The sequence below is a fragment of the Solea senegalensis genome, linkage group LG12, assembly GCF_019176455.1.
Source record: "Solea senegalensis isolate Sse05_10M linkage group LG12, IFAPA_SoseM_1, whole genome shotgun sequence".
In the NCBI taxonomy this organism is placed as follows: domain Eukaryota; kingdom Metazoa; phylum Chordata; class Actinopteri; order Pleuronectiformes; family Soleidae; genus Solea; species Solea senegalensis.
The window spans coordinates 17,407,284-17,424,093 of NC_058032.1; the positions used below are offsets into that span (position 1 = coordinate 17,407,284).

Genomic DNA, 16,810 nt, shown 5'->3' on the forward strand with positions numbered 1-16,810 from the left:
AATTTTAAATTTTCTAATCTAGTAAATAATTACCTCAATTGCAAAATGAGATTTAATGCTGGACATCTACTTGAATGTTTATAAGCAGCACTAGCACGTAGTAAATAAGAATAAAAAGAAGCAGTTTTTTCATTTTCTTTCCTTTTTTCCCCTCTTACTGTAAAAGGATTTCATGTCAGGAGACACCAGGAAAAACAAACCTAAAAAGCCATTAAATTATTTTGAGGGATATCATTTTTCTGACCATTAGACTGAAGTCTGTGTCACTCATTCTGCTGCACTAATGCCCATAGAGAAAACCAGTATTTTAGCTGGTCTTGTCTAGGATAGAATAATCCAAAAATGATTTCACACACCAAGTCACGAAATAACACATTCAACTGAATGATGGAGGCAGCACTAGATCAAAAACATAAAGCACATAGAGCTGAGTCGACTGTAGACCTATGAGAGACGCTGACCTTGTATGACGACCATATGCTTTAAAAGCATTTTAGCGAAGCTGGCCCTCACAACCTGAAAACTACAATGATTACAGGCCACTGACTTACCTGAGTGCTGGAGGGACCTACAGCTCTGCGGGGCACTTTGATATCAAATCCACCTTTCGGATCCTTCTCTCCCCTCAGACAGGGGTCGTTTGGAGGCTCCCTCGCCCCTTCCCAGTCACAGACAGTCTTTCGAATGGCCTGAAGAACACTAAAAAAGGAGGCAGGGTTGTGCTTTAAGGGCCCCGAAACAAAAACACAAAAGCCAGAGGATTGCATATTGTATATCAGATAATGTTCATATGCGAGTACCTAATGAGAACATTCTTCTTCTTGCGAACAGCCTGGCGCAGAGGTTCTCGAAGAGTCATCTGAGCAAAGTCCTGCAGCGCAGCGTAGATGGTATTCCTGATGGCCTGGTTAAATACTGACTCCATTCGGCCCATCAGAACCTGCACATGACGTTACACATCATCATTGTTACTATTATCATTATTATTATTGTTATTGTTATCATTGTTATTATATTGTTAATATTAATAATAATGTATTGGTTGCAAGGACTACTGACTCTCAATCCAGTATAAAATTGGTTATTTGGGAAAATACACTTGAAAATATTGATACCATGTACATTATTACAGATTCCCTTCAGACTTGAATATAATCTATATGAAAAAATAACCTACCCAGATAATGATTTATCTCATATTTCTAAAAACATATCTACCACTTTATCACCACTTTATAAAAGTCTAGAAGCCATGAATATGCAAATCATTTTCAACTACAAGACACACAAAGGCTCCTTCTTCACTTTAAAGTCTATTCTCAGGAGGATTTCATTTTCAAAATGCATGTGGTTACTGGACCCTGTCTGCTTGCTTATGAGCATCTTAAAGTGAGAATAAAGGAAACTTTTCACCTTCTTCTAGTTATAAATTCTGCACATTGTGCCCCGTGAACATCAAACACTAAACTGAAGTTGAACTGCAGAACAAAGTGTGACCAAGCTGAGCAGGGCCTTAAAAAAAATAAGCTGGCTGCGGCCAGCAAGCAGGATGGATGGATTTTAAGAAGATTTTGAAAAAATGCCAAAGAGGACTATGAGAGCACAAGAAATAAAGATGATAAGAGCATCAGATGAACCAATCAGGAGAGATTTCTTTGGTCCAACAAAAGAAGATGGAACATGGATATGCAAAGTGTGTGACGGCACGGGACCTCACACCTTTAGAAGTCATCGTGCTTGGTCCCTACTTTTTGAATACATTTTATGATCGTTCTTGACTCTGCATCAGCATCTAAATTCATAATGCTACATATGCTATACATGTTTGTGCTTTAATGAATATCTCTCCATTTTAAACGAACATTTCCTCCAACATATTTACTGATAAGTCAAAGCAGCAGTGATGTGGTTGATAAGAGAGTTTCCTCACTGACCAGTTTGCCTGACAAAACATGATGAAAGTTCTACAGATGCACAACATGAGCAGAAAGTGTTAACCAAAACTTTGATCCGTCCATTTCTCGTGATTGACACATTTTAAAGCGTCCTGGGACAGAGTATGCATCAGACTTGACATTTAAAACATCAATTTTCCAATCTCTGGTCATCCAACCAGCCTCTGTCTGTAAATTTGTTTTAATATTATGCAAAATTATGGTTTGTTGAACAATGGACAGCACTGTTGCCTCACAGCAAGAACATCACCGGGCTGAAATCCGGGTTTGACCAAGGGCTTTTCTGTGTGGAGTTTTCATGCCCATGGGGGTTTTCTCTGGGTATGCCCACAGTCCAAAAACATGCAGAGGTCAGTTGGACACTAAGTTTTGATGAGTGTTGGGCTAAACAATATTTAGTGCTTTGCCAGCTGTTGAAAACAACAGTAAGGGAGAGACAGTTGGGGTCAGTGTTTTACCTGTAGCCCTTTGATCATGGCAATGACCTCCACCAGGGCAAATTTCTCTTCACTGGTGTAATTGTAGCGTGTGGCCCGTTCATACTCCTCCGCTGTGCCAGGACAGTCCTTGTTGCAGAATTTATCTGTGGGATGGACCAGTTTCCACGAATACTGGAAGAGAGAGAGCAGAGAGGTATAAGCAGACCAACACTCCAACGATCATTGGCAAAGCTTCAAACCTTCCACGCACTACAAGCATATTCAGCCCACTCACAAACACTGTCCGCCCCTTGCTCTACTCACAACTTCCATGACATGAGTGCTCCACTTGGACAACAGCTGCAGTCCCCTCAGAGCCAGGTCGAACAGCTCCCTGTACTCCTCGTCTGACTTCTGGCTGTCCAGGCCCGAGCCCGTCACCACCTCGCTGTTGCTGTAGCGTGCCAGCTCCGAGATGAAACGGATATGGTCCTCCCTGATCTGCACCATCTGCTCACACAGGTTATACTGTGGAGAGATGCTGCTCTGGGTGCACGTCCACCTGGGTACAGAATGGAGAAGACAGATGGTTGAGGAGGGAAGTTGGGAGCAGATGGCACAATGGTCAAGAATTTCTGGTTTTGGGGTACAATTTTTCAAACTAGATATACAGATGGCTGGGTGCCAGTGAGTTCTCTTACTTGGACTTGTTTTCTTCATAGTGGGCACTTGTCTCAATGTAGCGCGACAACTCAATTTGCATGTCTCCAAAGAGCGGCACCACCTGAAGCTGAAAAGCATTGGAAAGATCATCTCAAGTCCTTCATATTAGTATTGCTGGATAAATGAGATTGTGAGACGCCTTACTTTGAAGAACTTGTCGATCTTGCTCAGGTTGATCCTCTTTTTGGCATCTAGTTTGTAGATATTACTCACGTTTCCATCCATCAGGTACAAACCAAAGCCCATCACCTGATAAGTAGCAAGAGATTTGTTTTACAATGACAAACAACTCATGACTGAGACATCACACTATTGAGTTATCGGTACTTGGTAAGATGTCAAATGTGTGTACCTTAAGTAGCATGTGTTTTTCACTAGGTGTCAAATACATCTTGTTCTCATAATAGTCCACACAGATATTGACGATGTCAGCCAGAAGTTCTTCGTAGCCAGGAATCACCTCCAACTGTTGGTGCAGGCACTACATGGAGACAGAGAGGGAACGACAGGTCAGTGGCAGCAGAACGTCATTCATTTACTGACAAATGACAGACAGGACTGCTTTAACAATCAACTCTGATATTACTGGATGACGACCAACCAGATAAAGACAGTTTTAAATGAGCTTTTGTGGACGACCTATCATAAAATGTGTGTTGTTTTGAACTGTGAGCTGAAAAATCTACACACACACACACACACAGACCTTTAGGGAGGACAGTCCAGGGACAGGAGTTGCAAACTAGCAAATTGTATCAATGCACTTTATGTCCACTATGTCTCACTGCATCGTCCCTGATAAATAAAGATTGATTGATAGTGGAAAAGTGCCAAAACACCACAGCCTTGACAATCTCGTGATATGACCCTAATACATTTAATGTGCAAGTTAAACACTATTCAAGTGACCTAGCTTGGTCTACAGTATTAGTTCAGGTTAGTTTAGGTTAGGTAGACTAATGGCACACCTGGAATTGAAATTAAACCTGACAGTATCTAGTATGACCACTTGTGCTAGGGTTTCCTGCCTGAGTTTAGAGGTGTGATTGTGTGTTTATTGTGCATTTAGCCACTTAACACTCAGCCCTGGCAGAGAACAAACTCTTGACATTCATTGCCAAAGTTTGTCTAACAAGTAAAATCAAAGTAAAACAATATCATACCAAATGGCAGTAGCAAACAATTTCTGCAGACCAACCTGAGTGATCCTGTTGTGGTTGGCTAAAAACATGGAGAGATTCTGGGATTCCTGGATGGACTGAGGGTCGGCCATCTTCCTCAGGAACTGAGCAGCCCTGGAGAAAAGCAGAGGAGTAAAAAGTGACTAGTGTTGTAGCCAAGATCACACTCACAATACCAAAACATGACACATATTCTAGGACACTCTGGTCTTGGTGTTGTTTGTGTGGGTTTGACAGCACTATTATTTCGGCTTGTTACCTTTTGTAGGCAGAATGATCATTCTTGACGCTACACTTCATGTTTTTCAGTTCATCCAGCACTGCAAACATGTTGATGAATTTGCCCAGAGTGAGCAGGTAAGCCTCGGACACGAAGTCCTTCCTCCTCTCAGCGTGACACAGGCGCTTCACCTCACTGCAGAAACGTTCTATGGCTTTCCGCTGTGAACACAGAGACACCAGAGTGTATGTAACGGATCAAGCATCATTTCATCAACAAAAGAACACATTTTAAAACACATGCTCTCTGTTCAGCTTCAGTTACTTAATAAAAAAAAGAGATATTATCAAATCTTACCTGGAAGTACATGAACTTCATGAGCTTGGTGACCTCGGGTTCTAACACCTCCACTGTTTTCTCATAAATTTCAACTCTGTTGGGCTGCTCATTGCATTTCACCTGTTCAACACAAGAGGTCGCCATCACATTTGTGATGTGATTTTACAACAACAATTCAACATTGCATGGATGTGTTTTCTAGTCTTGTTGTCTTACTTTAATGTATAAGCTGTGTCTGTACATTGGCCAAAATAATAAAAAAGAAAAAAAATTGTCATGCATGCATGTGTGTTTATGTAAATGCACGCATTACCTGGGGAATGGCTCTGGAGCAGCTTCTCCAGGTGTAAAGCATCACTGCATACTCATGTCCTTCCTCCAGCATCTCATTCTGCAAAAATCATTAAACAGCAAAAAAAACATGCTGAATACATTACAGTGCAGTTACAACAAAACAACCTTCATGATGCTTTTGTTGGTATCTCTTAATAGTTTAACTGTTACTTTAATCAACATTTCAGAGGAGTCACATGTTCCAGGATGAATGGGGCTTGATAAATATTTGAGCATGGGAACATTTCCTCCATTCAAAAATAAGAATGGATAACAAACACCAGTATTATATTGATCCACACTCCTCACTGGTCAATACCAGAGTGTCATTATGCATCTGTCAGTCAGTCATCATCTACCGCTTTATCCTCAACCAGAGGGTCGCGGGGGGGTGCCGTGCCAATCTCAGCTACATCGGGCGATAGGCGGGGTACACCCTGGACAGTTCGCCAGTCCATCGCAGGGCCACACAGATAGAGACAAACAACCATTCACACTCACACTCACTCCTACGGTCAATTTAGAGTGTCCAATTTACCTATCCCCATATTGCATGTTTTTGGACTGTGGGAGGAAGCCGGAGAACCCGGAGAGAACCCACGCACACACGGGGAGAACATGTAAACTCCATGCAGAAAGGCCCTTGTTCCAACCGGGGCTCGAACCCGGGTCTTCTCGCTGCAAGGCGAGAGTGCTAACCACTACACCACCGTGTGGCCCCATTATGCATCTGGATAAATAAATAGAGCACTCAATATTTGTGTTACATTTATTCTGACTCCACTTGGTTAGGAATCCGAAAATGCTAGCACAGTTAGCCACCATTTTTCTGATTCCCAAACATTCCCAAAAAAGATATCAATGTTGAGCAATTACATGCTACAATGATTAATCAGCATCATGACAAAGCAGCTTTTGAAAGTTTGGGTTTATTCATTCATTCATTGTCACAGGAAGCTGGAGCCAATCCCAGCTGACATAGGGTGAAAGGCAGGGTACACCCTGGACAGGTCACCAGTTCATCACCGGGCCAATAACATACTGTGTTTCCACCATGGTACGGTTCATGTTTATGGAATGGTTTAAGACATGGGTCAGGCTTTCTTGACTAAAAACAGTACTTTTACTTGTAGGTGCTTAGAATGACGTTGTACCAGTGCGACGACACATCATACGCGACACTACAGAGGACATCCAGCAGCTCTTTTTTTCCCTGCTCATTTTGTGGCTGATTGTCTCAAAAAGATGTCAAGTTTGTATGAGAAGAGACTGTGGGCATTTGTCAGCTGACTGTAGTGGGTGGAGCCGCTCTAACTCTACCCTGACTGTACCGTACCATTGTACTCTGGTACCCCAAGGGAAGAGTGCCAAAGAATGGAATAGTAGGGGCTGGATATTTTGGTACTATTCCAAATGGAAACCCAAAAAAAAAATGATGTGCCGTTGTGCATCAAACCATTCTACTTGGTATTCACTCTAACATGCAAACCTATTCCATTAACATCTACATGTTTTTGGACAGTGGGAGGAAACTGGAGAACCTGGAGAAAACAAAATACAACAGTGTACAAACCTAAGGAAGTGCAGCGAGTTTAGACAGCCAAGATAAGGTTTAGCTAAGCTAATGACCTGCAGCCCCCTGGTTTTGAAAATGATAGTAACTTAAGTTATTGTTAAATATGCAGCTACTTAATGAAGTTGCTGTTTGCGTATCACTTTGAAACGTTCCCTGAAGAAACTTTGAAACAACATCTCGCCACCACACATCTGCCTTCATGCGTCCTCAGCTCCAAATACTAGAAATGATGGATACTAGTATCAATAAGTGTCAATATCGATGATCATTACCTGTATCAGTATGAGTATACATAATACTCTATTCAGAAACATGTGGCACATATTTCTCCATCACTCTGTCTAAATAGGGAGCATCCTCAAATAGACCAGCTTCAACCTCAATAGGACTTCCCATTGAATGGAGTTAAATAAAGCTCTACTTCCCCTATTTACCAGTCGAATCACACACTCCATTCATTCACCATCAGGGGAAAAAGGTTTAGTGATCCATTGCCTGCCTGATTCGCCAGAGTGTGAGGGAAATGTGTGAGTGTGTGTGTCCTGCCACAGGCTGAGCCAAATCCTAACAAAAAGAGCCTACTGATAATCAATTCACATAAAAACAAGTCTGTCTTTAAGGGCGTGAGGCTGCTTCACACTGTCTCCTTTCTGTTCACTGAAAGAGGAACAGCGGCTTTTTTTAAGACAGACAGCAAAATATTGATTTAACCAATGACATGTGAAAACCAACATGATGACAAGCCATGACGTAGTTTTGGAAAACTGGAACACAAGTCTCACCATGCTGGAGTGGACTGTGGCTTGCTCTATATAGCGGGCGATGCCAGTCACGAATGCATTCCTGTCTTCAAAGTTGGTGTCAAAGTTAGCCTGTAGATGGGTAGGGGACAAAAGGGTGAGAGGTGGACACTGGCATTGTTTTCAAGATGATGGTGAAAGTCAGTGACGGTGTCTGTGAGTTTGTACCTGGTACATTATAGAGGAGGGAGGGGGCTCGATGCATGGCTGCTGGTCAGGGAGGGGCAGCTCCTCCAGCAGGTCCACGTTGGACAGAGCATCCTCCAGGGTCACGTGGGTCGTCATGGTAACAAGGCGTCACTCACACAACACCCAAATCTGACAGAGAGAAAAGAAGAGGAACAGAAGTGAGATAAGGAGGCAAATGAAGCGCCACTGCAAAAGTCACAAGATGCATGACGGTGTTGGATTTCTTTCAGAGTTTTTCCACACAGTATGTGGAAGTAACGTGGAGTCAATTTAAGAAACTAGGTATTGTGATGAGATTTGTAAAAATATGTAAAAATGTTGTTTGTAAATCTGCAAAATCCACATTCATTTGTACTTAAAAATAGAGCTGCAACTGTCGTCGATGAATTTAGTAAGCTCTACTTAAAAACAAGTTATTTTGTGTTATCAGGAAACTGTGTGCAAAACTCCGCAGTTAAAAATAGTTTCAAATAAACAGCACATTAAATTAAAATTGCATGAGTTAATCCTCCAAGCTGTAGGGCTGTCTTAGAAAAACAAAAGAAAAACTGAATCCCTGCTTCAGAAGAGACTAGTGAATGGATTAAATATGCAACAGTCAACAACAATGTTTCTCAGTCACAAAGAAATACAGGAGTCAGATTATTGTCTAGACAATCTCATTTCCTCTTACAAAACCCTTTTTGCTCTGCACGCTGCACCTGTATCCTCTCCTGTTTCACTACACAGCACACGTCAACAGCATACTGTCACTCAGGGGAGGTAAAGGCCAGAGGCCCCTCGCTGTTTCCTTTCTAACTTCTAATGTGACTGAAGTGTCTGATTCTTGAAATGCCATGAACTGAAAATCAAAAATAATGCACCATCTCTCCGAGATCTGAAAGACATTTGTAGTTGACAGAGGAAATGTTTTATACACACATGGGTCTGTAAGTGCACGGATGATGACTTTATGACAGACTATACATAAAATGGATGTGTGGTCGGTTTGTATCAAATGGTAACTGGTATTGTCTGTCATTTTGAAAGCTTGAGATTTGTGATTTGGCCAGTCCCATGTTGATGTTTTGCAACCAGGAATTCAGACATTACCTGCAACCAGGCACCTATTGGACCAGCTTTCAATCAGCGCTCAATGGCTGATATCAGACCGATATCAATATCGGATCGGGACATCCCTGCTCAATACATTCTTACTTCCTCGTTAGCTTCAACTCACAAACACGACAGTAAATTATGTTCAAATAATGCAGCATGAACAACTGAGTGGTTGACAATCACATGCAGGGAGGATGTGCAAGTGCTTGGTCAGGTTCAGCTAAAACCAAAACCAATTTGGTGAGGGTCAAAAAAGGAAACACAAGGCTTCAAAGCAGAAGATAGATCCTTGCATGACCTCTCAGTGGGTTGCTCACTCCTCTTGAAGCTGTACAGTCCAAGCAGCGCCCTGTCCTCTCCTTTTAAGACACAAGCCCGGCCACAGCAGTGTGCATGTACCCACCCTGTTATCACATGCCTCTCAGAAATGTCAATTTTTACATCTGACCAGGCAGACCGGACCAACAGCAGAGATAATCAGCTTAAATTTCACAGCCACAGAGCACACAATAAGAGCTGAGAAGAGCAGATACTAAGCATCAAAGACGGAGAAAAGAAATCTATCATGGCCGTCTTTCGTCTTCTCCTCAAGTTAGAGAAAGAGCTTCCAGCAGCAGATCATAAAGTGTTGCATTAAGTTATAGAACTACTGTGATTTCATGTTTAATCTAAAAACAAAGCTAAAGTTGGGTTGTGGCACCTTGTATTGCCAAAACACTTTTTTAGCCACAGAATGACAGAAAGACAATTCTTACACCAATCTGCCATAACATTAATAATTACTGATTGGTGCAAATACTCCTCCAAATATTTTTTCCCCAGTTAATACATAATTGTTCCATGTAATTTACGTCTACATTTTTATCAAGAATATTGTGTGTTGACACTACACATTTGCATTCATCCATTCATACAATGTACTGTATATATGTATATATGGTGTATGTGTATGTATATATACACACATATAAAAATATGTACATGTGCTGTATGTATATTTTCCATTTACCATTCACACCCATACACATGCCACCAGGAACAGCGTAGGGTGGCAAGAGAGTCAGACTAGAGGAGGTGGGGGATCAAACTGCAAACCCTCTAATGAGCAGAGGACCCACTCCACCTCGTAAACCACAGCTGCCCTTTGTATCCCTGTATACTGAACTCAGTCCAGCTAAACAAAAACAAAACTACAAGCTCTATTGACGTCAACATCATGTGACACATGTTGATGGTCACACCCACATGTGCAGTTACTGATGTGATCGCTGAAAAGAGAAAGAGAAAAAGGTGGGTGCAGTTTCCTTTCCTGTCACATCAAACTGACTGCATTAAAACACAGCTCACAGATGAATGAGGTGAACCACAACACCCGACAGGACAGGGGACAAAGTCAGACAGAAAGAATGAGTCGCAACATTAACACGATACTTAAGTGACACTAAATACTCCATTTCAACAACACGTGGATGGAAACAGAGAAAAGCAAGTGAGAAAAAAGTGAGTGTTCCTGGATTCTCATGTTAAATCTAGTCTTCAATTATGATCATTATATTTAAAATAGAGGGTGGAAAATCGATCAGTGGCATTATGTTCTATTGTAGCATATGGTAGGATATGTGGTCTTTAATCAAAACATTGTGTAAAAATAATTTGTACACGTATAATTATTTTAATTGTTTTATTTCAGATTGATGAAATGTTCCACTATTTAACACATATTTGTCATTTTCTGCCCATAATGAAGTTTAAAACCACATTTAACTGACTTCAAATCTATCTTTATGTATTTGACATGTTACGGATAACATTTTTGGCCATACTGTTCAGCCCTCTGACAACCATTTTGTTGTTGTTTTTTTATTAGAGATGCACCATATTATGGGCAGAATATCGGTATAGGCATCCTCCTTGACTTCTATGCTGGCACCCTATTTTTTTCCATTTATTTTCCATTATGAAGAAAATGTATATCTACATCTGCTGCAACATGAGTAGGCAAAATATTATCTTAATTTCACAACAGAAGAAAAGGAAGCAAGGAAAATTTATATATTGGTATTGTTTATCTGCAAAAAGCCCAACATCATGCATCCCTACTATTTCCATTTTGCAAATCAAATTCCAGGTCAGCACAGTGCTTCATAGATGCTTTATCCATGTGTGCTCTATTTGGAATACAGGATATAAAAAGAGAATGTCATTGTCTTGGAGAAAGTGTTTCCTACAAATCCGAATCCACACATTCTCTGCATCTTTTAAGACTCTCAGTTGATTATTTTCAACTGTTCAGCTTGTAGAAAATGAAACAAGCGTTGTCTGTCAAGCATACAAACATGCACAGTGCCACTAACCTCCCATCTGTGCTTGGGAACACAGACACACACTGAAGCCTGGGTTGGCTGAGTAAACTTTCCCACCCTATACCAGACTCTGTTCAACTGTTGGTGTTTGTATGGGTGTGCATCTTTACAAAGAAAAGGGCCCCTTCATTCCTTTCTGGACACTTGGTAAAGTAGCTGCAGGCCTGTGTTACACCGGAACGAGGGAGACAACAACTCCTCTCAGAATTCCCATACAGGAATCGGACTCTCGAACAAATTCCACACAGACAAACATCAATTAGGTGCAAATCAAAGCCCCTTCAGGCCAGTCTGATTACAAGCTTCTATACATCAATACATGTTGTCTGATGTCCTCATGATAGCAGTAAACCATGAGGATGTTGTAGAAATATTCAAAACACCATATGTTCTCTATCCATTATACGCTTTTTCACAAGTGCAACAATTGCAACAATTTTCATTTCAACTAGCCCAAGGTATGACGTTAAACAGCATCGGGGAGAGGCGTGTTATGACTGGGCGATCCTCAGGTCCGGAGATATCAGTCTGCTAACCAGTGCCCACGGATGACCTCGGTATTCTGAGTCAGTGGCAGGGACCACTAACCCTAGTGAGCTGGGAACCACGGGGCAGCTGAGTAAACCTCCAGCCGTAGCTCTTACTTTTGCATGAGGCCTGCTGGTCTTTAAACAAATTGTGCAAGTCCTACTGGGCAAAGCCCAACGGCAATGGGAGGACTCCTACACGTTTGGCGGCTCGCGATGTGATGGCCGCATAGAGGCTAAATTGGCCAAGTTTATGTTCTAGTCTGCCTAGACTGACTGACTTTATATATAGCTCTTCAACAGTGGTATGTGTGAGAAAAACCATAGCTACAACCTATTGTTTATCTTACTATCGATTACTTACTATATGATTTAATCGTAATTATTTGTGTCTTCAGAAATAAAGAAATAAACAAGTGTTATCTGAAATAAAAGAGTCATGGGGGTGCAGTGCCAATCTCAGCTGACAGAGGGATGGGCAGGGTACACCCTGGACAGTTGGCCAGTGATTCATTTTATATCATTATATAAAGTATACTGTGATAATAAATTGTTTTCCATATCAACCAGCACTACCACAAGTGTCATCAGTTACAATCAAATCCATGAAAGACATAAAACTCAAGCAAAACCAACCAACACATCTCATTAAAGTAAAAATAGCAATAAGGAACAAATAAAGTAAGTAGTCAACAGTGAAATAATAAAGGCAACAGAGGAGCATTTTAAGATGAGATTTAAAAGCAGGCAGTGAAGGGGACAGCTTAACGTGGACAGACAACTGGCCCCAGAGTTTAGGGGCTGCAAATGCAAAAGCTCGATCCATTCTCAGTTTCAATCTGATTTCAGGGACAACATTAAGGAAAAACACCAGGTCAGCAGACCAGACAGACTGCAAAGGCACGTGAAGTTGAAGCAAGTCAGACAAGCAGGATGGAGCAAGACTGTACAGGGACTAAAAGGCAAACAGATGGCATTTGAAACTGATTTTAACATGCATTGGGGGCCAGTGGCGAGAGGCCAACATGGGGAAAATATACTTGATGCTGTACCCATGTTATTTAGACTGATCTGTGAATTGTAATTTGTAAAATACAATCGTCACCACTATGTGTGTTTGTGTAGTAAGCGGTGTTTCCATTGAGCGGTTTGGTGCAGTACGGTATATGTTTATTTTCATAATAGTGCCAAAATAACCAGCCCCTAACTTTCTATTTTTTGGCACGCTTCCCTTGGGGTACCAGAGTAAAATGGTACGGTAAAGGTAAAAGAGCTAGACTGGCTCCACCCACGACTGATTGGGCAACAGAAAAATGTCACTCCCTTGCAAGGAATGTCAAGGCAAAAAAGGGAGGCGAGGCAAAAAACAGACAAACAAACTGAGCAGGTTTAATGTCACTGTTTGTTGTAATCGCAATGGTACGTAGGGCTGAACAATTAATCGAAATTTTATCAAAATCGCAATATGGCTTACTGCAACTTTCAAATCGCAGGAGGCTCATTATTTCTTAAAGCCAAAATGTGTGTCAAATTATCATTTTAGATTAACTACTGAAGAAATCATCTTTGTTTCTCACTGATCTGCACAAATATCACACGTTAATCATTTTAAATATGTGATTCAAATGAAAATGAGAGTTATTATGGAAAAATTGCAATTCCCTCTCATATCACATATCATATTGCAATCGCAATTTCAGTCGAAACCCAAGCCTTTACCCTTCCAAACCATACCATTCTGTACCAAGCTGAACTGTACCATGATGGAAACACAACAATAGATCCAGCCTGATAGAAAAGCAGAGAGAGAGTGAGAGAAAGTATGTCAACTCCATGGGTCACACCACTCAGTGGTTTCCCCTGCCCCAGGGCCAGCTTTGTAATATATATTCATGCACACAATGAGATGAGATCCGATCAGTGTGGAAGACACAAGGATCTCCAGCACTGTAGTCAAACTCATGGTTATTTGCAAGACATTCACTGACAAACAAGTACACACTGACAACAGTGTGTTCCAGCAGCATTTGTGCTGTGTGTACTGTGTCATCATGTGCAGGAGGCAGGCAGGCCAAGCGCTTTGACAAGCTGAATGTCATTTTCACAGACCAGCAGCAGCAGCAAAGAACTGCTGTGGTCTCATCATTCCCATGATGTCATGTCCACGTTTCAGTCAAACAATGGTATATGCATAACTCACATGACCATGCTTAACAAAGCAGAAGAGCGTAAACAAAAATAAAATAACTGGAAATTATATTTTTGACTGTTTAAATAGCAATAAGGACACTATAATCGTTCACTTTGTTTGTCAGTACTGTTATTCTCTACTTCCCCTTTCTGTAGAAGTTTGGTTCTTCACATCTTTGGACATTTGTTTATCAATTTACTCAACCACAAACAAAACACAGCAATAATGTTGTCAGCTAATGGCAGCACATGATATATCAGATGTGATAGATGTGGTCTTCTTGTGTCATGTCTGACCAACCAACACCCTAAAATCCCAAAACAATTTGATTATAAAATGGTATAAACAGAGAAATGACCAAGTACTTGCATTGTAAACACTTTGAGACATCTATCTTTAGCTTTTTATGAATAATTTATTACCCCACATAACCACTTACATCTATGTTATCACAAATATGTCCATTAAAATGGTCATATCAGTCAATATCAATTACTACTGCAATAAATGCCATTGTGGTAAAGATCGATTTTCTTGCCACTAAGAGAAAGTTAAAGAAATCAGTTAAGTTTACCAGGTAACTGTTCATCAGTCACAGTAATTACTTCTTCTTCTTTTTTCAATACCGTAGTGTGAGAAATGCATGAGCATTGTGATATATCAATCATTGAAGAAAATTACACTGCAGTCTGTTAGTGAATCATTCCCCTGCTCTACTATTGGCATATACAGTACATATGCATAATTCAGCCAATCTCACTACGCTCCAGTGGTCATGTGATGCTGATGCCTGCAATTGTCTATGTCTGCCAACACAAATGATGTTGTTGGAGTTAAACTCAAGCCAGAGTCTGTTGCTTATCCATATGTTTAATCTGAATTTGTTTTTATCAAGATTTGAGATGTGAATGTGGCCTATCATATTTGAGCATGTTATTTGAATATTTTGAACTCTTTTATTTTTATCTCTCCAATTTGTAACTTTAAATATTTGAAGAGTTGAATTCAGAAGGGCAGGAACTCAAATGTAAAAGAACATCAATTCAAGAGTACAAGGGTCTAATAACAGAAATCATGCTCTGATGCAAACTGGTGAGTTTGATGAATAAAATTGAATATTTGAGGAGGAAGTAGTAGATTATAGGAACATTTCCATTTCATGTGTGGATAAGTAGTAGCAGCCTCTAGATCATCGCCTGGCATTCAGATTTACAACTCTGCAGCAACAGTGGCTGCTTTCTATTTGAGATAACACAGCAGTGATCATCAGATGCTAATGGGATGTGGGAGTGAACCTGTCATTTGTGCATTAACAGCAGGCCTTATTACTACATGTTGTGTCCTGTTGTATCAACTGTGTGTGTTTGTGTCTATACTTGTGTTCCTCACCTCATTTGGACCTTTTACAATCGGACGACTTGCCAAGTCCGAGTATACCTACATGCGGAGAAGAAAATCGATTTATGGGCCGTGTACGTCCCACTCCGCCTCCACAAGTGGCACCGTATCTCTCTATATGGTAGTGCGCATTCACAGAAAAACAAACATCGAGATGGACGGTGAGCTGAATCATGCTGTGGTTCTTTAGGTTCTTGAGGTACCTGCCGTACATACGTTAATCGGGAAACAAATTAAATCGAGCATGGTTGCCATGTTGTCCAAATAAAGACACCTCCGCTGTATGATCCGGGAGAGCTTCCAGGTCAAAGACCAGGGAGGAAATTTTGGTGCATGTGCAAAACACCAAGTCCGACTCCAGTCCAACTCCAGCCTTACTAAGCGTCGGAGTAATCAGACCATGAATTCCATCATCGAGGTAAGTTAGTTCGACTAAGACTAGCTCGATTTTAGTTGGTCTAACTTGTTTACATGACAAGATAAGTAAATTACTGTTTTAGTCCGCCTAACATCAGACTTTTAACACACACTGACTGACCTTGTCAGGACCAGTAGTCTTCATGGAGATCAAAAACTGGTCCTAATGACGCAGAACCTCCTTTACGAGGAACTGGTTAGGTTTAGGGCGAAGATGTGAGCTGTGGTTAGGATTTGTTTGTGTTACCTCTATAGAATATTTTTCCTATTTTAACACTCTTTCAGACGAGACAGTCATCTTAGGAAACACAGCCTGGTCATAATGAGGCAGATCCTCATTTCTGAGTTACTGGCAAAGATTAGAGGGAAGATTTTGCTCGAGTTGTGTTAGTGAAAATGAATGGAAGTCAAGTTAATGTCCTAACAAGAATAGCTGTGTGAACAGTGTGTGCATGTGAGTTTATGTTCTTGTATGTGTATCTTGTGTGTATGTGAGGACCAATGAAGTGAGGACATTTTGAGAAAGTGAGGACATTTTGGCTGGTCCTCGGGTTCTGTCAAAGCTTAAGAGGTCTTTTTGAGGGTTAAGACTTAAGGTTTTAGGGTTAGAATTGGGTTTAGGTTATGGTAAGGGTTAGGCATTAAGTTGTGATGGTTAGAGTAAGCATTATGTCGAGGAGTGTCCTCATGTGAGTGTATGTACTTGAAAGCATTCATATATAAACCATAGAAAGTAAGGACATTTAAGGACTATGGGGATATTTTGGTAAGTCCTTACAACTTTAAGGGACCTTTTTTTAGGGTTTAGATCTGATTTAAGGGTGAGGGGCAAAATTAGTTTTAGATTAGGCTAAAGGGCTAGGGAATCCATTATGGACGAGTGTCCTCACTAAGATGTCCAAGAATGAGTGTGTGTGTGTGTAACAGAAATGATGATGGAGAGTAGAGCAGTGGTGTCAAATGAAGCATCGTATTCAACCATCATCCTCGCTGCTGCCACCATCATCATTATCATCGTCATCATCATCTCTTCCATATGTTGCTAAGAAACACTTTATCTCTCCATCATTCATCGTTGCAC

At 40.9% G+C, this 16,810-nt stretch overlaps 1 protein-coding gene across 3 annotated transcripts in view; it reads right to left on the reverse strand.

The window, feature by feature from the left end:
- cyfip2 (cytoplasmic FMR1 interacting protein 2) overlaps positions 1-16,810 on the reverse strand; it is a 31,161-nt gene that overhangs the window by 13,791 nt on the left and 560 nt on the right. For 2 of the 3 annotated variants that reach the window (XM_044040254.1, XM_044040257.1), the window contains exons 2-14: positions 7,715-7,864; positions 7,529-7,618; positions 5,151-5,228; positions 4,856-4,957; positions 4,538-4,719; positions 4,296-4,392; positions 3,450-3,578; positions 3,242-3,346; positions 3,076-3,164; positions 2,699-2,936; positions 2,414-2,566; positions 801-940; positions 552-699 (exon numbers count right to left, since the gene is read on the reverse strand). In XM_044040254.1, coding sequence (XP_043896189.1) covers positions 552-699; positions 801-940; positions 2,414-2,566; positions 2,699-2,936; positions 3,076-3,164; positions 3,242-3,346; positions 3,450-3,578; positions 4,296-4,392; positions 4,538-4,719; positions 4,856-4,957; positions 5,151-5,228; positions 7,529-7,618; positions 7,715-7,831 — 1,668 coding nt within the window. In that variant the 5' untranslated portion in view covers positions 7,832-7,864. The remainder of the gene's footprint in view (positions 1-551; positions 700-800; positions 941-2,413; positions 2,567-2,698; positions 2,937-3,075; positions 3,165-3,241; positions 3,347-3,449; positions 3,579-4,295; positions 4,393-4,537; positions 4,720-4,855; positions 4,958-5,150; positions 5,229-7,528; positions 7,619-7,714; positions 7,865-16,810) is intronic. The other variant, XM_044040256.1, reaches the window with a different exon arrangement.